The 24,541-nt window shown below is 36.4% G+C and overlaps 1 protein-coding gene across 1 annotated transcript in view; it reads right to left on the bottom strand.

Moving 5' to 3' along the window:
* Positions 1–6,840: 6,840 nt before the first annotated feature.
* LOC128019442 (NALCN channel auxiliary factor 1-like) overlaps positions 6,841–24,541 on the bottom strand; it is a 139,149-nt gene continuing 121,448 nt past the window's right edge. The window contains exons 2-3 of the mRNA XM_052605431.1: positions 12,212–12,383; positions 6,841–9,784 (exon numbers count right to left, since the gene is read on the bottom strand). Of these exons, the coding sequence (XP_052461391.1) occupies positions 9,507–9,784; positions 12,212–12,383 (450 nt within the window). The 3' untranslated portion in view covers positions 6,841–9,506. The remainder of the gene's footprint in view (positions 9,785–12,211; positions 12,384–24,541) is intronic.

Genomic DNA, 24,541 nt, shown 5'->3' with positions numbered 1-24,541 from the left:
ATGAACCGGAAGTCTCACACATTCACAGAAAACGACTTACTTCTGCATTGAAAAAGAAGGTGAATAGCCAACTGTAATAAATGCTGTTATAGCACTGCATTATTCAGATGCTTTTTTGATTACCTGGAGATGACTTGGAAAACACACATGAACCATATATTGTCACAATCGTGTGTTCGCGTTTCATTAGTCAAAACATTTCTTTATATTCAGTTTAGCACAGCTGAGATCACTTTGATTACAGAGAGCTGAATGATTTTATATATTTTAGGGAATTCTTGGGACACATCATAATTACTTCTGTGAGGATGTTTTGGACTTTCTGTCTGAGAGTATGAATTAAACATTCACTGCATAAAAGTGTTTAAAGGGGTCATATGATGCTTTTTCAATGTTTCCTTTCTCTTTGGAGTGTTACAAGCTCCTGGTGCATAAAGAAGATATGTACAGTTGCAAAGACTAAAGTCTCAAATCCAAAGAGATATTCTTTGTAAAAGTTAAGAGTCACCCCCAATTCTAACTTGCCCCCACATCTCTACATCACTGTGTGGGAATATTTGCATAATGCCGCCCAAATGTTGACGCAAAGAAAAAAGGCATAACTTTTTTTTTGTTGTTGTTGTAAAAGCGAAACTACTAATTTAGCTTTCCAAAGGAGAACACAACTAAAAATCAGTGGTTAAGTTGTATTTCAACACTGTTCCAGAACAGTCCACCCAAAAATTCAGATGTGCGCTGCGCTTTTTATGGAGGATAAGGACTGTTTCCTCTGGGAGTAGCCTACAATGCATCTGTGGCCCGACGGTTATTTCTATAAAGTTGGGCAGTTCAAACGTTGCAAGGACAGTCTGGCGCTTCTGACTCTTGTCTTGTTGAGCTTGTATGTTATTTGTATTTAAATAATTTGCCAATGATGATTTAAACACAAGTTTTGAGCAGTGTAGAATAGGCTTGTTTGTTGTTTCTCAGATACCAAATGCAGACATGGTTTTATGTTTACACAGCGTGATATGTAGCGTGTAAAAAGTCAGTATTAGTCATTATAATCAGTAATTATGTCCCAACTGGATGTAGCAAATGCCTCGTTTGAAACGGTTCACGTCTCCTGTACGCGCTAATCCACAAATTATTTAATTTATTTGGTATATAAACATGCCTTACACTCCCTCTGACATGAAATAAACCAATATCGTAAAATAGTCTCGTGCTGCTGGCCTGGGAGACGGGATATGTTAAGGGATGTAACATTTCCGTCACATTCTTGTGGCATTCGGCCAATCACAACGCACTGGATAGCTGACCAATCAGAGCACATCTCGATTCCTCAGATCGATGAGCTTTGTAAAAATCGACGCGTTTCAGAAGGCAGGGCATAGAAAAACAATTATGTGCATTATATGGAAAGTAATATGTTTTTTGAACCTTAAACTGCATAAACACATTGCATTGCAAATACACAAAATAATGTTCTTTTTGGCAGCATCATTTGACCCTTTTAACTCCTCACATGCTGGACTGTCATGGTTTTGTCATGGTGAATGCACATACTGTACGACAGTTCGGTTTTCTTACACAACGCATCACTTCCATTCAAAGGGCATTTATTAACCCCCAGAGCTTTTTATGATGGATAGACACACTCTTTTTGGGCTTCAAAATCTTGATCACCATTCACTTCCATTATAAAATTAAAGGGGGGGGGGGGGGTGAAATGCTCGTTTTCACTCAATATCATGTTAATCTTGAGTACCTATAGAGTAGTACTGCATCCTTCATAACTCCAAAAAGTATTTCGTTTTATTATATTCATAAGAGAAAGATAGTCTGTACCGATTTTTCCCGGAAAAACACAAGCGCCTGGAGGAGTGGCGTGTGGGCGGAGCTAAAGAATCACGAGTGCCAGTTGTGTTGAGAGCGTTTTGGAAGCTGTGACAGCTGTGAAGGCTGAAACTGAACAAGGGCAGCAGCAGCAATGACTCGCTCAGAGCGGGGCTCGAACCCGGGTCTCCGATGGGAGGGGACGCACTAACAAGGAGGCAGAGATATTTGAAGCAGTTTTACTCACCGCCTGCGGTTCCAACACACAATCGTGACCCTTTTTCGTTGGGATTGCATCATCCCTAAGAAATAAACGATACGCAAATCCGTTGTAAAACTGGGCTTTGTTTGTAAAACAAGCATTTTAGAAATGCAGGGAACAAACACAAACACTTGCACAACTCCGTTGATGCTCTGTAAAAATAAACTCCATCCACTGGTCCCTTAATGCTGTTTCTCTTTTGGTAATCTGTGCAGGGTTGTCTTGCCCTGGCAACCAAAAACACACATCTTTTGTGACATTTGGCGACGCTCTCGCTCTGATCAGTGAAGTCTGTTGTGCTCTCAGTGCTCTGCTATACGGGAGCGCGCGCTCTTCCGGCAGAAGTGCCTCAGGACCCATATAAGGAAATTCCGCTCCATCTAACGTCACACAGAGCCATACTCGAAAAAAACTTTCTGAAACTTGTGACAAACCGGAAGTAGTATTTTTGGAACAGAAATACTCCTTCAAACGTACAACTTAATTTTTGAAACTTTGTCCATGTTTAGCACGGGAATCCAACTCTTTAACAATGTAAAAAACTCAGTATGCATGAAATAGCATTTCACGCCCCCTTTAAGAAAATCATATACGCCTAACTTGAGTGTAAGTAAATTATGGGTTAATTTTCATCTTTGAGTGAACTATCTCTTTAAAGTAATTGGAATCTTACCTGAAAACCTTTACTCTGCTATTGCCCTTGTTACAACTTTCCTGGGTGACAACTCGGATGATACACGGACCGTGTATCTTTTGGTCATTCGATTTTCTATTTAAAAATAAATAAAGATAAATGAGAAACAGTTTGATTTTCGTTTTTTCGTTTTGTTTAAGAAACGGAAAACAAAAATTTAGCCTATTTAAGAAAAACCTCACAGCCTAACATGTTTTCATTTGCTATACAAACAACAGCAACTGAAACTTTATCTTGTAGAGTGTAGTCTGCTGCACTTCTCCGATCGGCGGAACCCGATCCACAGCTTCTATCCCGATAACAAGAGGAAAGAGCTTCAGCTCCATCAGTTTGGGTCGTAAGACACCCTAAATAACATGAAAACTCAACAGGATTTGCTTTCTGTCATCTCGGTCTACATTAACTTCTTTCTGAAACGTCAGAAATGAACCAGGCTCATGCATCAGACGAACCATGTCTTGCTGACACGTCTACTTTTAAAATAAGCCATTTAAATAGAATAATAATAATAATAATTTTATATTTAGGCCTATGTAATTCAAATGAAACCAACGAGAGGTGCAGTGTTTCCCGTCTGAACTCATTATCTGTAACGATGTCACACCATCACTATATTCATACAGTCATCTAAAGAATTTGTGAATTCAGTTCATAATTCTAAGTAGCCTATAGCCTATAATTAAAACATTTAAAGTAGACTAATTATAGGGAAAACTTAACTTATATTAATATAAATTTTATTATAAATGTGGGGTTGGATTTTTCCCATTTAATTTTTTTTTTTATGAATGGCCTAGAATAAAATAAGTAGGCAAAAAAATTGTAGTAGGCCTATATTTTATTCCATGTCGTTGTAGATCACAGGCTAAAGTAAAATACAAATGGTGTTTTATGAATAAAGTTGTCAAGTCTGCTTTGTCAATAACTGCAGCAGCCGGAAAAATATAATATTATTTTTTTATTTTATTATTAATTTAATTAATTAATTATTATTATTATTATTATTATTATTATTATTATTATTATTATTATTATTATTATTATTATTTTATCTTGCAAGCACCACTAGCAAAGAATTGGCAGGATTAATAAACTCTGCTGTCTGCCGCTTCTCTCCTGGTGAAAATGAACTGAGCTTGCGGTTGCCGCTTGTCGGTGCAGTACAGAAGGGATGAAAGGGGCGTTTCAGCGCCGCCCACACATTCAAACAAATATTAAAGCATAATCTGATTTTTTACCCACAAACAAAAATACGAAAAATCCAGCTAAATTTTCGTTTTCCGTTTCTTAAACAAAACGAAAAAACGAAAATCAAATCGTTTCTCATTTATCTTTATTTATTTTTAAATAGAAAATCGAATGACCAAAAGATACACGGACCCAACTAGCCTAAATGATGCATTTGGTGTAAGCTTTTGCATGAATGCTCATTTAATTTAAAGAGAGACTGAGATATTGACTGACCTAACTGTCAGTGCTGGTACTGCATCGAAGAAAATCTTGTCTTGTGATCAGTCTTTTTAAAACTAAATGTTACTTATATGTAAAATTTCAGGTGATCCCAGAACAAACTTTACTCATGTAACATTGACATATTAATCTATCACCTCTTCTCAGTCAGGAAATTGGTTCCATAACACACTGTGATTACTGAGAGAGATCACAGCTTAGTCTTGGATATTTGCTTTAATAATTTTATAGGTAAATGTCTTAATCTACGCTCAAACAGGCATAGACTGTGCAGTCCACTTCTGTGTCCACTTATAGGACTATTGGCTTTACATTTGTTTTTTTCAACGTGATTGCTCTTTGTAATTTCTCATGTGCATCAGTGTAGTTGATCAGGTTTGACCTGCAAATAAACAGGTCACTTCAGACAGTTAAGCATGCATTACTCTTTTTTTATTATTATTATGAACCATCATCATATTTGATGAATGCAGTTCATAAAAAAAAAAAAGAAGATTTGCTGTAGCATGACACACTTTCTCAAAACATGAATTTTGTAGCATTTTTGCTTGCAACAATAATTTGTAATGTGAATTATTATTATTTTTTTTTAAAGATGCAATGTCGTAAATATGTAATTTGCAATATGTAAAATATCCATTATATCAAAATATATTTGTTTTATATATTATTATACATACAGCTAAGTATGACCCCCACAACCTATTTCCCATAAAATAATGATTTACAACCTCTTTTTGACCGAAAAACTCACTTTGTCTGACTGACCACACACTCCAAATGAAGAAGCAACCAGACACAGTGAACAGCAATATTTGTTATTTCATCAGAACACAACTTTAATCATTTTAGCAGTATAATCATACCTTCGAAAAGATCATAACTTGTGAGATTGTTTTATAAATTATTTCATCAAAGTTGCTTGTAAAAAAATTAAATAGGTTACTGAACTAAATCATCTATAATATTACAATATACCGGTAGTATATAATATATTTTTTATTCAGTAGTCATAGTCATAATGTTATCTCTATATGCCTTTAAACCTTCATCTTTTTATTCTTAAAGTCATTGCTTTGCACACACCATCACTCACAGCATCACAGGCTGCAGGCGCCGAGCTTGTGACCAAGAGGACAGTTCTCAAAACCACTTCGCTCTCTGTATCCATCTCAGCACAAACCACCCAATGATCTCTGACACTTACAAAAGAGCATTAAAAAAGGACACCAACTCAGAACACAAGGAAACCTCCAAATCAAACAGAGACACACATTGTTTAGCATTCTCGTAACGTATTTACAACGTAAAAACCACTGAGGTCGAGGGCTGCATAGGTCCACAGGATTCAGAAAAGAAAGTATTTCTGCTTGCTAAGTGATTACGCAGTGTGAAATACTACTTACACAACTGGATCAGTGTTTGGAAATGACCATAAAACATGTGCAAGCATAAAATACATCTTATACTAGGTTTGGTGGTGTTTAGCGATATTAGCAGGCATCTTTTACATTCAATCTCGTTGGTCGCTGAGACAAACTCTATGGTGATTGAATCCCAACAAACACAGAGAAACATGTTACAAATGTGACACAGAGCAACCACAACGCTGCTCTCTGTTTAGGAATACGTTTTAATCAACACTTTATTGAGAATGGTGTCGTCTGAGATACGTTTGGTGACTGATTTAACACTTGTTGCATTAGACCAGATATTTACGAGGCAGACCGAATGATTATACTGACATGAGTGTTGAAACTGACATAACTCGAATCCTTCCTTGCTTGTAGAGCGTCACCAGATATACTGCATATGCAAAGGATTTCCAAGTGAAGAAGCATGCTTGTGCATGTATTATGGTGTGTGTGTCTTGTTATAACAAACTTTCAGAGCTTCTTAGCATGTGGATAATAGTGCTACGTCGTTGTCATTACCCCAACTCTCAATAACTCATCACTTTTCTATCCTTCCTTCACCGTCAGGTCTAGCTGGAGAGGCTGAATTAGGTTTGTTTGGAGATAAACCAACTAATAAGCTCTTGAGAGGGTATACTGTATCTCTCAGTGCACATACTGTATATCTCTAATTATTTATTAGCGAAGTCTTTAGCACAGTATGTCAGACTGGCCTTTTACATCTCAAATTGGCCCATTTTTACTTTCTTTAACTGAAGCACATTTTAAGCGTGGAATGTACATATAGCACTAGTTATGGTGTTTCTGGTAACAAATTGGTTTAATATGAAATAAACTAATGTATTAATAAAAAAAATGACCAATATATTTGTTCTAAATAGGAGAAATGACAAGAGGGGCCTAAAGGCAATTAATCAGACATGTCATTATTAAATCTTATTACCAGATATATTGATAAAACTCATCTAGCCCAAATTCATAAAACCTTATCTGCCAAGAATTAGCGTTCTGAGTAGATTTAGTTGATAGTTCTGGGATTTAAAAATAGTGGAATAAAAGCTGGTAAAATGCCTTTTTAATGCGTTCAAATGTCTATTTAAAAATAAATCAATCCATCAGGTCACCACTAATAAATCAAGGTCACCACTAATAGTAGTTTAAACAGCAAAAGGGCAAATGGATTAATTTGTTCTCTTAAAATCAAAGTTATTTAATTTGCCTCAGAGTCAGTATTCAGAGTTGAATGGTATTGCATAATACACATTAAGAGAAAATCAGCTTTTCATATGTTGTCTAAAGGGTGCAGTCACACTGGCAAAACTTAACATTTTGCAGACTGAGGTTTAGTATCAATAGTGTAGCAATGCATTAAGCACTGTCACTTACCCTAAGCAGCTTAATATTGGTAAATGCAATGAATTTGCATGTTCAAAGTTGAATAAATCTGAATCTGATTCAAAATTTGCAAAGAATGTGCATGGTCAAAGTTTAGCAAACCTTAATCAGATGCAAATTTTGTATTGGTAAAAGTTCCCTTCATGTAAAATTCCAGATTGGGCTAATTGACTATACAAAGTACACTGTACAAAGTAAATGTGACTGCACCTTTATGCAGGCAATCTACAGATATGTATAGGGAGGGAATAAAAGTACATGGAATGTATGTGAGCCATTTTATTTCTATTGCATGCATTATGTTAGCCTGCTTTACACAATGGAAATGTGGCTACAAAAACACGTTGTTTTTCTTTTGGTTTTAGTTAGCACACTTAGCCTTAAAGTTAGCTGTGACTGATAAATGTCTTATGCATGTATGCGGATCTAACATTAATGACTATTAGTCATGTCTCACGAGATGGAAACACAGGTGATGTGAGGCCTGCCGTTTTAACAGGTTCACACTGAGGCTGTCTAGAGAACTTAGTTAAAGGGATACTCCACCCCAAAATGAACATATTTTGGATGAAAACCGGGGGGCTTGTGACTGTCCCATTGACTGCCAAGTAAATTACACTGTGAAGGTCCAGAAAAATATGAAAGACATTGTCAGAATAGTCCATCTGCCATCAGTGGTTCAACTGTAAGGTTATGAAGCAACAAGAATACAGCAGACACAGAATAGCTTACACAGTTTGCGTTCAGCGGATATTCTCCAAAATCATGCAATGGTGATGCGGAGAGACATGGAGGAGACAAATGTTTTTTTGTTTTTTGTTTTACGTACAAAAAGTATTCTCGTTGCTTCATAATGTCACGGTTGAACCACTGATGGCAGACTATTCTGATGATGTCTTTCATACTTTTCCTTGACGGTGTATTTTACTTGGCGGTCAATGGGGTAGTCACAAGCCTGCCGGTTTTCATCCAAAATATAGACGACCGGAGCTTTTACGAGTTTGGAAAAACAAGGTAAGTGTCTAAAGACAAAATGTTCATTCTGGGATGGAGTAACACATTAAACACAAGGCTTCGTTTTGTGTCTGTGTCATAGTGACACAACCTCATTAGAGCATGCCTGTAGAAAACAGAGTAAAACAAAACATCAAATAATATATCAGCCCTTAACATTGCTTTTCCTCCACACAAAGAACCAGATTCCTCAGCCCAGCCACCTGAGATGGGCCTTCGTCTTGATCAAGCTCCTCAATTTCCTGTTGATGTGACTATCTTAAGGTTTCACTGAGTTATTCATGCCACGTGAATCTCTACATGCAGGAGTGTCTGAATGTGTGTGAATGATGGGTAAGCCCTTTACTGTAATAAAGAACGATGGATCCTCTCTGTGTGATTGGGGTAATTTGTCTCGTAAGCTCTGATTGGCTGGGTTCATGCTGTCAAATAGCAATTTGGATGGTACTCGGAGTGAGAGCTTGCTTTCAGATCATTTGAGTTTATTTCTTTAAAACTTTAGCAGCATAGTCTAAACTCTGCTTCTAACATGCATTTACAGAATATAGGGTAGAGAATATAATATCTTAATATAATATATAAAACACTAATGGTGCTAAAAACAGATTTGTGGACGTCATTTCGCAAATTGAGGGAATAAACAGAAGTCTGGATAATGTCTAACATCCCAACAAAGACCTTTTCAGTCGAGCACTAAAGCAAAGAAGGGACACTGATGTACCCAGACCTCCAAAGCTACTGACCTGACCTCACAGGAAATGACATCATACTGACAACAGAAATATCAGGCTACCTTAATAAGGTTACAGGATCTTAATGGGAGAATCTGAGTTGGAACCTGGGCTTTTTGTTGGGTGTCTTGGTATTTGTCTAGGCAGATTTGTCAATGGATAAACTGCAATAGAAATCCTCGTAATGAATAGAGCAGCATTCAGAGAGTTTGTGATTACGGAGAGAAACGAACGAGAAGGACATCTAAGTTGACATATGGATGCAAGCACATGCACACATGCACACACACACTCATCCATTCGCTCACATACACACGCGCTCAGTCTTGAATATTCTCTTGGATATTGTACATTTAACTCATCTGTCTCTGCCAATCCTTCCTGCACAAAGACCCAAATGAAACAGAAAGAAACATGACTGATTAGATCCTGTAGTCATCTAGTGCAACAGAAATTCAAACCATAGACACAGTGTAAAAAACATGGTGCGAGAGAACTCCGCCCCCTAGAAGCCTCTTTCAACAAAGGCTACAGTGTTGTCCCTTGTTCTTGTTGCTTGATTGGATTCGTTCAGTGTTTGTTTAGCTTCGTCAATTAGCTTGGTTTGCTTTGATTGCATCTCCACAGTCTCTGTCCCACAGGTCCCAGCAAGTTACCCACGGTCCGTCACATCACTGTAACCGTGCCGGTGTTTAGTGGCTATTCCGTCATTCCTCGTTGGAGGAGCTGGAGGTGAGGTTGAACCCTGTGGGATTGTGGGATGCTGTGAGAGTGGCAACAGTATGAAGGAGGACGAGGACCAGCAGGCAGAGTTTGAGTCTGCTGTTGCACAGTCTTGAGGCCGCTGACGAGGTCAGGGATGTCCCGTGCTGACACGACGGGTGAGTTCTTTTGAGAGTGCCTTTGGAGCGGTTGTCTGCCCTGCTGTCCCACCGGACATCGCAGCACTCTGTGTCTGCATCTGAGGGGTTGTCCTCTTGGAGCCCTGGGCCGGCAAAAGACATAAGTTAAAGGTGATGATAAATGTACACTTCTAAGTAAAAAACATTTCAAAATTGATTTCTTGTAAAATGTACTATTTGTTCATGTTGTTGTTTTGTTATGGTTTGGAAAATCTTTAGGTATGGGTCGGATTAAGGAATCTTAAATATGGTCATGCAGGATAAGGCATTAATATGCACCAATAAACAATATGCTAGTAATACGCATGCAAATATGCAACTAGTTAGTGAAAATTGGTCCCTATTTGTCTTAATGACTAATTTTGGAAGCTATTAAAAATATTTTTCAATTAATTATTAATTGTGAATTTAATTAATTAATTATTATATATAAACCATACATTTTAATTGAGAGTGTACACATTTTAATGATTATTTTTCTTTAAAAAATGTAAATATATTTTTTTAAGTTAAAACTTTTATTCTCTGTAAAAATATATATATATTTTTTTAACTGTGGGCGTATAATATCAATTAATTTAGGAAAAAGTTATTTCTTTACAAATCATGAATTATTAATTTTGAGTGTACCCACATTAATGTTTAAATTTGAGAAAAAAATAGTTTTTAAATCTATTTTTCAAGGTGAAATGTTTTCATGAATTATAAGTTTTTAAGAGGTCACATGACACGACATAACCTTATCTGGTCATAAATAGGTCAAATGATCTGATATTTTATGAGACTTAATAACCTTGACAGACAGTCGTTGGGCGTGCAAGGCTTCTCTTTGATATTATGTCAGTTGCACCACATGACATTTTACTGCCTGGCATACCTTGCCTTATCATAAAAAGGTCTCATTATCTGATATTTATGAGACTTGTTGACCTTGACACAATCGTGCAGGGGTCCTCTCTATGCTATTATTGCTTATGTTTTTTGATTACTCTCTCTTACTTCTGCATGTCGGTGTGATCACCCAGTTTTGTTTATAAAACATCAATTTTAATTCAGCTTTCATTTGCGCACCCATGTCGTTCCGAACTCATATGACTTTCATGATTTTAATTTCGCTGTGAGCTGTTCCTTTAATAAGTCATCTACTTTTCCACTTGACCTTGCCGCACATAAGTCATTGATGACAGGTGTTTATGGTCATGTTTTGATGATGATGGAGGCATACGGCACTGCACGACGAGTCGGTGTTAAGTGGAGTTACTAAAAGCAATTAAAGGGCAGGTAATTACAGTATGACCACTCAGCCGGTTTGTGCATTTCTGCTCTCAATTCCTCATTTATCTTCAGTCTGTCTCATTAAAGCACAAGCCTGCAGGCCAAAGCACTCATTCGCATGCACCACTCAGCATGCACCCTCTGAAATTAGGAGAGGAGCATATCCTGACAAACACTGTTAAGGGCATTTGAGTGCACCAGCCCTATTCTTAACATGCAGCGCAGAAAAAAAAAAAAATAATAATTTCATGCCTTTTTTTGTATTCATGCTCATGATCAGCTTAATTATTCAAATCAAATCGTTCATAATTTTAAATTCAGTAGAATTTAAAGAAAGTATTTATTCAACCACTTAGTCAACTCAAATGTTGTGCAAATATGATATGATCATGCTCATTCATCCAACAAAAGTGTAAAGCCAAAGGAAGAGGGAAGAACTGTACTTCCAGTTTCAGCCAGAAAGTGGCAACAGAGACCAAGTGTTTACTCAAATCAGCATTGCCAATTGAAAATGCTGCCTACTCAGGGAATAATGGTCCAAATCCAATGTTTGCATAACATCCTGTCTACTGTGATGCCTTTATTAGGTTGTATCCTTCGCTGTCGATGACATACCACATTTCTCTGTGTGTGGTTGGGTGGTTAGTAAAAGGAATGCACATGCCATTTTGTCATTGGTTTTTCAATTTATGACTCGTTTTCTACTGAGAAATAACCACTGTAGTCATTACATGTCTTTAAAGTTCATGTGAATTTATTCTGTTCCATCAGACATGGCATTTTGGTGCAGTGTAGGCTGGTCTAAAATCAGTTCGCTTAAAAGGTGACCTCATACCGAAACACTGTCTACCTCAATGACAATGAAAATATGTGTTGCTGATATTCCTGTAGTCCCCTCCTCTTTCTTATATGTGTATGTTCATGTGTGTGCGTGTGTGTGTGTATGTGTGTGTGTGTGTGTGTGTATATATATATAGTGAAATGCACTAAAATAACTTGTTTATATGTGAAAATACATACAAAAGACAAGTAAAAACATTTATAAATATAACATAAAAAAAAAAACGGTTAAAAAAACAATGGTATTTTATCTCGTTTTCTCTTGTTTTATTCATTGACAAGCCTGCGCAGTGAAGCAGTTGCCATTGGTTTCGGTCACAGCTAATGATTCAGTCCTCTCAAGAAGAGGAAACCACTGGTGATTTGTTTGTATGAGAAAAGGTCAAAGTGCCCACCTGTGCATATAAAACTGGGGCTTCCTCCGTAGATGAGCTCATCATTGTCAGGCAATATGAAGGGACACCTCTGCTGGACCTCCAGGCAGTACTTCCTGCAGGGGATCCTGTTGCTGCAGTGCATCTGTGTGGTGTGGAAGAACTGGGCACAGAGCCAGTGTTTGTAGACAGTCTGTGCAGAGAGAAAAGTACAGAAGGAGTGCTGTTAGTGCTTCAGTCTGGGCGTCCATTGCAATTGATTACATCATCAGTAACACGGTGACAGTCATCGCTTAAGCTTTCCCACCTACTGTATGTATCTTGGCAACCTTGCAGCCTTCTTCCTCTTCAGCATTTTATCTGTCACTTACAGAATCAAACGTTGCTCTGTTGTTTTATGTTGCATCGCTGTCTATTAGTGTGGAGAGCATGGTGTTTGTAAATGAAAGGTTTTCGGCCTATTAATACTAATAGACAGCGATGCTGAATATGGATTTATATATGGATTTATATATGCATAAGATCTACATAATACAACATAAAACAGAGCAACGTTTGATTCTGTAAGTGACAGATAAAATGATGAAGAGGAAGAAGGCTGCAAGTGCTGCTTCAGTCTGGGCGTCCATTGCAATTGATTACATCATCAGTAACACGGTGACAGTCATCGCTTAAGCCTTCCCACCTACTGTATGTATCTGATCATTGTCTTTAAGTGTGGTAACTGTAGTATAAGCAAAATAATTTACTCCGGGTCATTGAATTATTAGAAAAATAATGCACACCCGAGGTTTAACGGCCATTATTATTATTATTATTATTATTTTTTTATAATTCAACAGCCCTTCCTCAGTTACATAAATGCTTTAGGGAAATCCCCGATGCATGCAACACTGGCTCATCCAATATTGTGAGTTAGGGGTAGGACTATCTTCTTGATCAGTGGACTTGAATGTTTGAAAACATTACTATTTTTATGAGTTTGTTTTTTGACATTAGCACAGAAATGTCAGCTTTACATTAAACATACTGTACTTTCTCTGGGATGATGTAAAGCCCTTTTGTAGAGGTTGTTCAACAGGGCTCTGTTTGTGGCCCGTTTTACTTTTGTAACACTACAGCAGGCATTAAATTGGATAAATAACCATGCAAACAAGCAGTTTTGTTTTGTTTAGAACTCAAACCTCCACTTTTTCTTGTGGATAATCAAAAATGTGCCCAGTCAAACAAGAGGAAGAAAGACATCAAACTAAACCCATTTGCTTTGACAGTTTTCTTAATGTACAACATAATATCCTACCCACTGTTAAAAGAATGAATGAATGGACTGTAATGCATTAAGAGTGCTTCAATGAAAGACTGAGGAGAATATCTGGCAAGTTTTCCAACAGCCATCAGTAACAGCTTAGAGAGAATGACAAAGGCATAGTGAAACAAGTTCAAACAAAAATAAACACCTTCTATTCCGCATTAAAATATCAAAACAATTCTGAGAGCCACGATGGACATGTAGATGCAATACTTCGCTGTCAGCTGGCAGGTCCTAAACTCCATCTACAACACCTCAGGCAATTATGAGTGCAATGAATCAGTGTCTTCGCCTTAAGCACAGCGCCTTGCCCGCACACAGCTGTACATCATGTCATGCAACCATCCCCAATGAAATATTTATGTGGCGTCACTCGTATAAACTCTTTAAAAAGCACATTTCCTTCCTCTGCCTTCATCCTCTACCGCTTTGGTTTGCCTGTAAGTGCTTATTAGATTTGCAGAGAGCAAACCTCTCAGCGGGTGTTTGCTAATGCCTGTTCATATAATGAATCCCTCCTGAGACAGGGGTAAAGCAGACGTTTGTGGAGGATGACAGATCACAGAGAGGGGTACAGCAACCTCCTGTCTCCTCCCCGGACCATTACAGGCAGGACTGATTGATATGCAAGACAAACAGCTTTTTCTGAGGTGAAATTAGCTTTTGTAGGAGTTATCTGAGGACATCACAAGTCAGCATTAGGTTTGACCAATAATAAACTTTAGTCAGGTTAGACGCCATATTGAATTTTTACACACTGTATAAAGGTACAAAATCACATAATTTTCACATATCACTAATTTTATGTGAGGTTTTTTTCTACTGTATATATATTTCAACTGTGTATATATATATATATATATATATATATACATACATACAGTTTATACAGGCTATTTTTATGATCACCATTTCTCCTGCTTTGGAGTGTTTGGAATAACGGCGTTTAAAAGAACGGCGTTAGGTAACGACGTAATTTTTTCAGTAAAGCGGTAATCTAACTAATTACTTTTCCCGTTGTTACAACGCCGCTAATGTTACTGAACGTTAAATGCGGTGCGTTACTATAGATTGATTTAAGAAACTATGCAATCCGAACGAACCCCTGGGTCACACAGCGAGTGAGCAGGTGGGTTAATAACGAGATAAGCGATTATGATTGGCTAAGGCAGAGTCATGTGTTTCATGGTAGCCAATCAGAGCCAGTGTTTTTACACACATGCCTGCGGCGCCAAACACACAAACACACACGCAACAGCTACACAACAGATTCGCAGCAGAGATGGCGAGTCAGGAGCAATCCGATGAAAAGTTGGCATTTTCAAGGTGAAGATATAAGCACTACTTCAAATTCATTGTGGTCAAAGGCAAGAACATGCATGTAATGTTTACATGCAATGTGTGACACACATTTACAAAGCTAGTGGCCCAAAAAACACTTTTCTTACAAAGATAATACTTGAAGTGCAGGATAAAACTCTTGCTGTCTGTTGACGTGCAATAAATATCAAAAGTTGTGTACGAACACCTGTCTGTTCTACTCATTTCAACTGACTTGTGAAAACTGCAAAAAAAATACAACTTCTCTGACATATAGCAACTTTTTTTTTTTTTTTTTTTACAGTAACGCAAATAGTTATTAGCATACTTACTCCACGATGAATGCTAATGTCCTGTTTTAATGTAGCAGATAGATCCAATCTTAATTCACTGCATTTCTTTGTTTTACGTTATACTGTGTTTGAATAATAATTGGAGGAATGCCAGGGTTTTAATTAAATTGGTTAACATTTATATTAAAATTATTAATTTGATGAATAAAGGAGTGTGTTCAATTCATTTTTGCAGAGGTATCGAAATCGGTGACAATCCTGACAAACTCAGTGCTGGATGATGGGTGAAGTGTTGTGACAGTGACAGACCGTCTTTAAAAAAGTGGAGCAGTGCAGTGTGATGATAGCTTCACACATACACCTCACCCAGTCGCGCACACACACACTCTCATGTGCACGTGGCACACATGAGCAGAGCCCTGGAGACTGAGTGTGGCGACGTGCTGGTGGCATGTGGAGCTGGCACATGATGACATTAATCCAGAGCTCATTTGCAGTGCTACAGTTCTGCTCAGACTGACAGAAAGAGAGGAGCTAATTCCTGCAGATCTGCAGAGACTGAGCATTTTACACACATGGAGCCTTCAACATCATTCATCTGGACTCTTCATTTTTCCAATCAACATCGGTTTTTACTGCTGAAGTCCTTACATGTTGGTTTTGGATATATATGATCAATACATCCAAAACAACTAACCAAAACACAGTAAGAAGAATAACAAGACTTTCATAAGAAATGGCAAATGTTCGGACACAAAATAAAAGAATATATATTTTTTCTAACATTATAAATGTATTTCCTGACACTTTTTCAAGTTTATTCATCCTTGATTAATACAAGTTTTAATTAAAACTTATTTTGCAAATTTTTCAATAATATGATTGCCAGTGTATTTGATTTCTACTGTATAGAGTTTAGTGTTAGCATTTTGCTAAGCTAATACAATACTCTAACAATACACACAGTAGGGCCTACTCGTAAATATTTGGTACAAATGTCTACTTATATCCATTACTGAATAAAATATTTTTATAATCAGACATTCTCTCATTTTGCCCCCCATGTTGGATGGATTATTTCAAATTTGATTGACAATTGAATTAAAATTTTATATTGACGTTCCATATCAAACGACTTTGATTGTTTGGCATTTTAGAAAAAATATGAGTGATATTTGTGATGATACTGAGAAATTAGATGAAATCAAGTCAAAGTCTCAATTTGCTTTGTTTTATAATCTCACCACTGTTGTATTAAAGAGACGTCATTGCTGATTTACTTTAAAACATTCCCAGAACCTCTCACGGCTGGTGAAAATATGTTTTTATTTTTTTATTGCAGCGTGCGTTCGACATGACCCCCTGAATCTCTGCTGTCCTGCGCTCCATTAGAGATGTGATGAGGAGTGAGTCCTCTCAGATGAGAATAAATACATTGTGACTGCTAAACACAAGCTGTACGACGGGGTGAGCTGCATCACGGATGTCTCTGCTGAACGCCGCTGAAGGACGTTGCACTAAAAGGGCCATTTATGTTTCTTATAGCTGGTTAAACTGGGACCACTGGCTTCTATAAAGCTTTGCAGTTGTGGCCTGGATGCTTGCCTCAATTCACTGCAATCTGAATGGCTAATTATTATTTCTATATTTAAAAAAAATGTAATCAACCACACAGAACTCATTTATCGGACAGCATATGTCCATCCAATCTATTTGTCTTTTCCATCCATACTGCAGATGAAGCAGAACGTAGCCAGCAGATGGAGCTAGCATGCTAAAGTGAACTGTTGGTAGTTCCCTCACTCAGCAGTAAATCATTCACTTTAAGATGTACAGTATAATACTGGAAGAGAGCTACAGTATCTGTTAGTCTTCCCATTCATTCATTCAAGTCTCAGAACCACCCAGATGTAGATCACTTGAAATACGCCATCTATGGACACTCAGTTCTTCAGCCAGATTGTTTTGAGTTAATTTAACAGCATCTAATATTGATAAAATGATGTAGTACAGCAGGCAAAACGTCTGGGTACAGATGTACTGTATCCAAAGGGTACTGAGCACCAAAAGCCCATTTTTTGGCCACTTTCCAGATCCTCAGCATCACATGTGCTGAGTGGTGCTGATTCCCATTCATCCCAATGACTCAAATCTTTTGATTCTGATCTCCAGAAAGATTCAGATTTTTATATTCTTATTCACTTGGTGACTGTTTCTGTAGGTTGCATCATTAAAACAGTAGGCGGAGAACAGTGCGTGCCTTTTTTGTGAGTTACGAAAGAGTTATTGAATCATTTAGTCAGCTGATTCATTCAAAAGTTGATCATGACAGGTAAAAAAGAAAAAAATATATACAGATTTACTAGTAATAATTATCACTATACTCCTCTTTGATTGACCAGTACATTAGGACAATTGTTTTGTAGTACATGCTATATGTTTGAAAATGCAAATTAGGGATTTTCTAATGAAATATGCACTAATTTGCATTTACAGAACAGAAATCTGAACATTGGACAAAGCTATGTTCAACAATGCTTCATTTTGTATATTAAAGGCTTTTACAGAAGGGATTTTTGGATGTCTTTTTAGCACTCCAAAACATGGAAAATATGTTCAACAGCCAGGGAAAAAACTAAAACAAACAAAACAACAACAACAACTGTATTTTTAGGAATACAATGTTAAAACCTTCAGAAGATAGGAGTAAATATAGTATATATATATATATATATATATGTATACACACACAAACACACACCTTGGCTTAATCATCAAAAACTGATTATGATGTTATAGATAATGAAGCAATTACAATATTTTTCCTCAGTATTGTCAGCTACTGAGCTTGACATTTATCAAGCAATAAAGATAACATCCTTTTATCATTATGACAGCGTATGTGTCATTATAATTGATAAAATAGTTTATTCATAAACTAATGGGCCGTTTCACTCAAAACAATACGGTTTATTCTTCATTTAACAGATTCAACTTATGATATGCAATCATTTGCTTTGTGAAGGAAAAACATTATCAGTCTATCAAAGTGAATGAGGAGGATTCGTTCAGGACTAAAAATGCAAGTGCAAACCGCACGTCTAAATCTGGGCGTAATGTGGGAAAACAGGGCAGGAGCACAGACGAAATCAAGGGCAGTTTCTGAGGCTTCGTCACTTTTTTGCTCTGAGGCTGAAGCAGACAGAGGATGGTGTGATCTCATTAGTATGAAGAGCGGAGGGAGCTCTGAGAATCAGCCGGCTGCTATACTGTCTCTGCCCTACTTACCTAAACCCTCAGCTGCCTGCACAGGGACCTGCCTGAACCTGCTCCATCTTACACTGCTTCTGCTCACATGATAAATGACCACCGTGCCTCAGACGGCACAGCATGTGAGGAAGCTCGGCAGAGGAACATTTCCATCTTACATAAGCAGGCTTTGCCCTTTCTTTACCAACAATATATTTATCTTGCATTACAGAGGGATCCAAAAGTCTGAGACAGCTAGTGAAACAAACTTCTGTTTTAACATTTGTATTATTTAACATAAACAACAGTATAAGAAAACGTAAAAATATTGCAATGTCATTTGCACTCAGCGGCACTCAGGCTGTCAGTATGTAAAACAGCGTTGTTATTGGTAACTAAAACTATTTTAAAATACATCAATTAGAGCTTGACATAAAATATAAACATAAAATAAAAAAAATTTAAGTAAAAAAAAATGTAAAAAGAAATGACTTCACAGCTAACTAAAATAGGTTGAAGTTGAAGTAAATCAAAGCTAAATAGAAATACTAACAAAAAAGTAAATAAAAAATACAAAAAAAACATAAAATGACTAAGCCTAAAATTACATTTTAAATAGAAAATAGAAAAAACTTAAATGAAAATGCCATGTCAATAGCTGAAATATGTTTACGTTGAAGAAAATCACAGTTAAATAGAAATATTGCAAACAAATAACAAAAATGACAAAAGCACATAACAAAATTGATAAAACAAAGTTAACACTTTAACTCAAAACAAACAATGCCTTGGCAGCTGAGTAAAACAAAAATAAGTTGAAGTTAAATTAAATGAAAGCTATTAATAAACCCTGAAGTTATTTATATATATTTTTATATATATATATATATATATATACAAATATGAGAAAAGATGCCATAGCAATGGAAATGAAATAAGTTTAACTTTAACTTAATACAATTGTTTGTTTGTTTTTAAATAATACAAATAATAATAAAACAATAAAAAAGCTTAAAATGAAAATGGAAAAATCTAATATAATTAAGACTATTAATACATACTAAAATAGAAAATAAATAATAATACCGGTGTAAAACCTCCAGCATTATTTGAGAATTTTAATTTCTTCCTTTCTCTATATTTCTCGCCTCCCCCTAATCACTCTTCCTTTTCACTCGTCACTTTTAATCTGACAGTTGTGTGTTTAACTTTTCATTCTCGGGCATTAGCCAAGCTGTCCTGGAGGACTGCATTATTCCATTATGAGTATGCTAATAACACTGTAATTGACGAAAGGCCTTTCTGCAGTCTCAGTATTGGTTTTTAAAAGCCTTGATTGCCCTGTCAGTGCCTTGCCTTTGATGTTTTATTTGCCTCTTCTTCTGAAGCCCTGACCAGAAGACACTGCTCAAACCTCGAGTTAAACTCTCTTCACCTCACTTACTTCCTTTTCTTCTGACAACCATCAGACCCTCCCTTAAAAAACTTTGCAGATAAATCAAAGCTCATGCAGGAACAGAGGTAGAACTAGCCACAGAGTCCTTTCAGTTAGCTTTTTCAATACAACTCATGTCATACTACAATGATATATATATATATATATATATATTTGTCTTTAGGATCTTAGGATCATCTTATCATTAGATCTTATCATACACTGTAAAAAATAAGTGTAATTTTAACTGTAAAATTTTGTAAAAACGCTACGGAAAAAAACTGATAATAGGTTAACAGTAAGTTCCCGTACTATATACAGGGAAAAACTGTAAAAGATCTAACAAAGCATTTAATGTAAATTTACAGTAAAATTCTGTAAATTATACAGCTTTTAGAAGTAAAAAAAGAACAAATCAATGTATAATTTACAGTCTAAAACTGTAAACTGATATTCCCAGAATTCCCTGCGTGACACTCCACGTTTGAAAGTATTTTGTTTAAATAATCATGTTTTTAAATAGTTCTTGTTATCAGTTATGTACATTTGAGCTTTATGTTACATCTTCTGTTGCTTAATGAAAGTTTTTTGCATTATTTAAGTATCACGTGTGTTACCATGATGGTGGTTTGTGTTTCCATAAATGTGCACCTTCTATATGTTAATATATACTTCTGCTTGTGGTGAAGCTACTTGTGATGAGCTTTGATACTTCATGTGGCTTTCTCTTATACAGTACCATCTTTATTATTATGGTGGTTGTCAGTATTTTCAAGGTACAAAACAGATTTAATTTTGTGTGTTGTTGAATTTACTGGTTTATATTCACATTTTCTTGTTTGTAAATTACAGTTTTATATTGTAAAATTAACAGTTTTTGACGTAAATGTGTTTACAGTTTTCTGTATTTTTATAAAATTATTCTGGCAACCACAGCTGCCAAAAAGTTTTTGTAAAAACAACAAGAAATTTTTTACAGTGTACATTGTTACACATGATTATGCAATGGACGATAATCATTCTTGGGTGAACTGTCCCTTTAATAAAGCAAACCTAAAATCTATTCAGTTACTCCCTGGGAGCCGCTTAAGTGTTGCTGGTTGGGAATCACCCGTCTATTTAATGACATCTGGGTCACAGTGAAGAGATGTCCTGAGACTACAGTGACTGAACCCTCCAGAGGACATGAGGGGGTCAGAGCTGTGATTGAGGGGGTAAACGAATGCAAGGCAGGTCAAAGAGCAGACCACACATTTACCGCAGCAGGAGTGCATTACAACACGGCTCAGGTCATGGGTCGCTCCGCAATCTTTAGTCCTACATTCAGCCACAAACAAAACCAGAGCCAGTTTAATCTGCAGGAGTTGGAGCAGAGACAAATTTGAGAAGGAGTGGTGCAAATACAGCATTTCGGTATATGAAAACCAAGCCAGTGTGAGAGAAGATTGCTTGAAATAAAGTAAAACTCAGAAATCAATATCCATTTTTAAACCTTTTTAAATGTATACTCGTGCAACGGCAGAACAATAATTTGTTCTTTTAAAGTGACTTATGTTGTATTTAAGCTAAAATATGAGCCTGTCCTCCAACAAAAAAAGGACCATATAGGTCGTTTGTGCAAGAACCTTATTACGACCTATATTTATGTTTTAAAGTTAAGCGCCCTATAGCGGATGTACAAATAATGGCAGTATCGTGTTGCTTCTGTCATCATGAAATGACGTATAACTGTCATTATCAATCAAAACGCACGTTTATTTAAATGCAATGGGTCTCATTCATGAAACATGAGTAAATATACGAGTAAATATCTGAGTGATTTGCGCGTAAAGAGAACTTCCCGAAAACTCTTCTCCTGATTCACAAAAACTTTGTAAACGTCAGATGTGATAGTGAAATGTGTGTGTGTGTGTGTTAATGAATTCCAATCAGTCGTAAATGGGACGTGCGTGCACGCTCACTCTCAATTACCATAAATCCCTCCCATTAAATCCGACTGACAACTATATATGAGCATCATATTATGACCCAAACGAAGGATTTCAACATGTCTTCTCAAAAGCGACTGAAAAAGAAACATTTCTCAGCTGCAGAAATTGAAGTTTTATTATCAGAAGTTCATTCAAAATGCCACATTTTATTTTCAAGCGTAGGCCTACTAGTGGCGTATCAGGTCCTAAAATTACAGCATATTACAGATCCTATTACTGGCTCTCATAATAAAAGTTAAGAGAAAAACCGTATGTAATTAATATATATAATATTTTTTTCGAAAAGCTGTGTAAATATGTACCCGATTAAGGTGAATTAAAATGTAGCCGTATTAATGAGCAAAACATTCAGAAGTTAAACGCACTATTTACGTGTGGCTGGGAGCAGGTGTAGATTTCTTTCGTACCAACTAACATTTGGAAAATACAAACGTTTTAATGAATCCTAAAATTTACGCCAAAACCACTTTACAAGCGATTTACACAAAAATTCGTTCTGCTCGTGTTTCATGAATGAGACACAATGCGTTGACTTTTTATACCGATCTCACAGTAATTCGTACATATTTTACTAGGTGGCTTATTCGTTCGAATGACCACACCTAAACATAACCCTCACAGATATCATGCTAAATTATGATTTATTGAGCATATACATTTTCGTGCACGTCTGCTCCCTGGGATCGAACCCATGATAGCATGATTAAATATCAAGATACAATGCAATTATCTACCATCTGAGCTACACGAAACGCAATTCAGAGTGCAATTAAAGAGTACAAAACATTAATATGGAAACAACCTTTTGCCGATAGGGGCGCAATTGTAATATACACCCTGATGGGTTGTATTTCAGGGATTTGGACAAACGACCTATACGAGCGTATTGATTGGAGGAGAGGTTGTAAAATATACATTTTTAGAAGATCATGCATTGCATGGGAATCGAACCCATGACCATACGTTGCTAGCTCTGTTTGAGCTACAGAAAAAAATGTGGAGTAGCTTATATACTGTTCAGTATTTTCTTGGTTATTATTTCATGTTATTTAATTTTTTTTTTCATCTTGTGATGGAAACAAGCTTCCACAAAATCCGTACTTGCTCTAAAGGTATATTTCACCCACAAATTATTGTTTTGTTCATTTACAGTACTCACCCTCATGTCATTCCAAACCTGTATGACTTTCTTTCTTCTGTTTCAACTGCTTAGTCTATACAAAATCAGCAAACACAGAGATAGAGATTTTTTTTTTTATAACAATCCCTTTTTTCTGTGTATATTCCACAGAAGAACGTAAGTTATACGGGTGTGAAATTAAGTGAGATTGAGTAAATGATAATCATGCAACATCAGAACTATAATTTGTGCAGACTGAAGCACTGTGATTTGTGAAATATGAAGCATTTAACAATATTGCGATTACAGTTTATACATGCATTCATCCTCCTAGTTCTTCTCTAAGATAACAAATCACCATAGTCAGCCTAAATCAACAAAGCCTAGTTTCACTGGAGATGCACAAAACAACACAAGCTAATTAGGATCTGACTGGGGCTCACATTTCTGAACCGGCAAACCAGATATCTGCATTAAAACAAAAGAGTAATGTTTTTGACCAAACAATCCCAACAAGACAGACATAGTTCTGACAGCCATAAAAATTGTCATAATGCAACTACACGCAGACTGTTGTTGAAGTCTTCTCTAACAGCACATTACGTCTGTTGAGTGATAACAGATACAGATGTAAAGGCTAATAATGGATGTTATTCAGCCAGCAGAAGCGGCGTGCTAAGCAACAGTAATTTTAGACTAAACAAAACGGCTGGACGCAGGGGTTGGCTAGGCAACCTTCATTCCTCATTACGGCTCCAGATAACACCCTGCCATAAACAAACTGCACATGGTAGTAGGTGCAAAGAGAAAGATTAGCTTTGTGTTGCCCTCGCAGTGCACAGCAATAACAGTTAGCTGGGAACTGGGAGGGGGTTATGGAGATTTGTCGAATGACTGAAGTCACACAAAGCCAGTGCTTCACCTGCAGTACACGACACGCTGAGGAAACGAGATGATGGAGCCCTTCCTGCTTCCCACAGTCTGTCTGATAATACATAAAGCCTTTTGATATTGCATGCCCATGCCACGTAAATAGCATTATACACAGGCAGGCTTTATTACACAGTGCGCAGCTTATTAAATATTAAAAACACAAATCAGACCAAATCATATTCAGCCAGAGCTAAGTGAAGTGGGCACCTCTCTCTATTCTAACACTACCGAAAGGGAAAAAGAGAGATGCATATATATACATATATATATATATTTCACAATAATTCATATATCCCAGCACTGTCAAATCTTACAGAAAAAAAAAAACAAACAAAAAAAACGGCAAACTGGTTTTGATAATAATAATAAAAAAATAGCCTTAATTACTACTGCTGATTCCTAATAACATTTTTCTAAATTTAATTGTTCTGACTTGGAATAGAACAGCACACACCTTAAGTTTTTACCCTATTAAATAAATAGAAATTAAATAAAATAAATAAATAAAACAAAAAAATCATGCCCATGCATTGTGTACATGATTCTCTACTGTTTTGATATAGGAAAATATGTGGTGCTCAAGGCATAGGGAAAAAAGAACATTCTGTTATCATTTATATCTATTGTTTTAGTAAACTGTACATTTTAGGGTGAACTATACATTAAAAAATAGTGACACATTTTTTAATAATTTGTAAATA

Source organism: Carassius gibelio, chromosome A9 (genome assembly GCF_023724105.1).
Source record: "Carassius gibelio isolate Cgi1373 ecotype wild population from Czech Republic chromosome A9, carGib1.2-hapl.c, whole genome shotgun sequence".
In the NCBI taxonomy this organism is placed as follows: Eukaryota; Metazoa; Chordata; class Actinopteri; order Cypriniformes; family Cyprinidae; genus Carassius; species Carassius gibelio.
The sequence above is the reverse complement of the archived record's forward strand: the minus strand, read 5'-3'. Positions and strand labels throughout refer to the sequence as shown.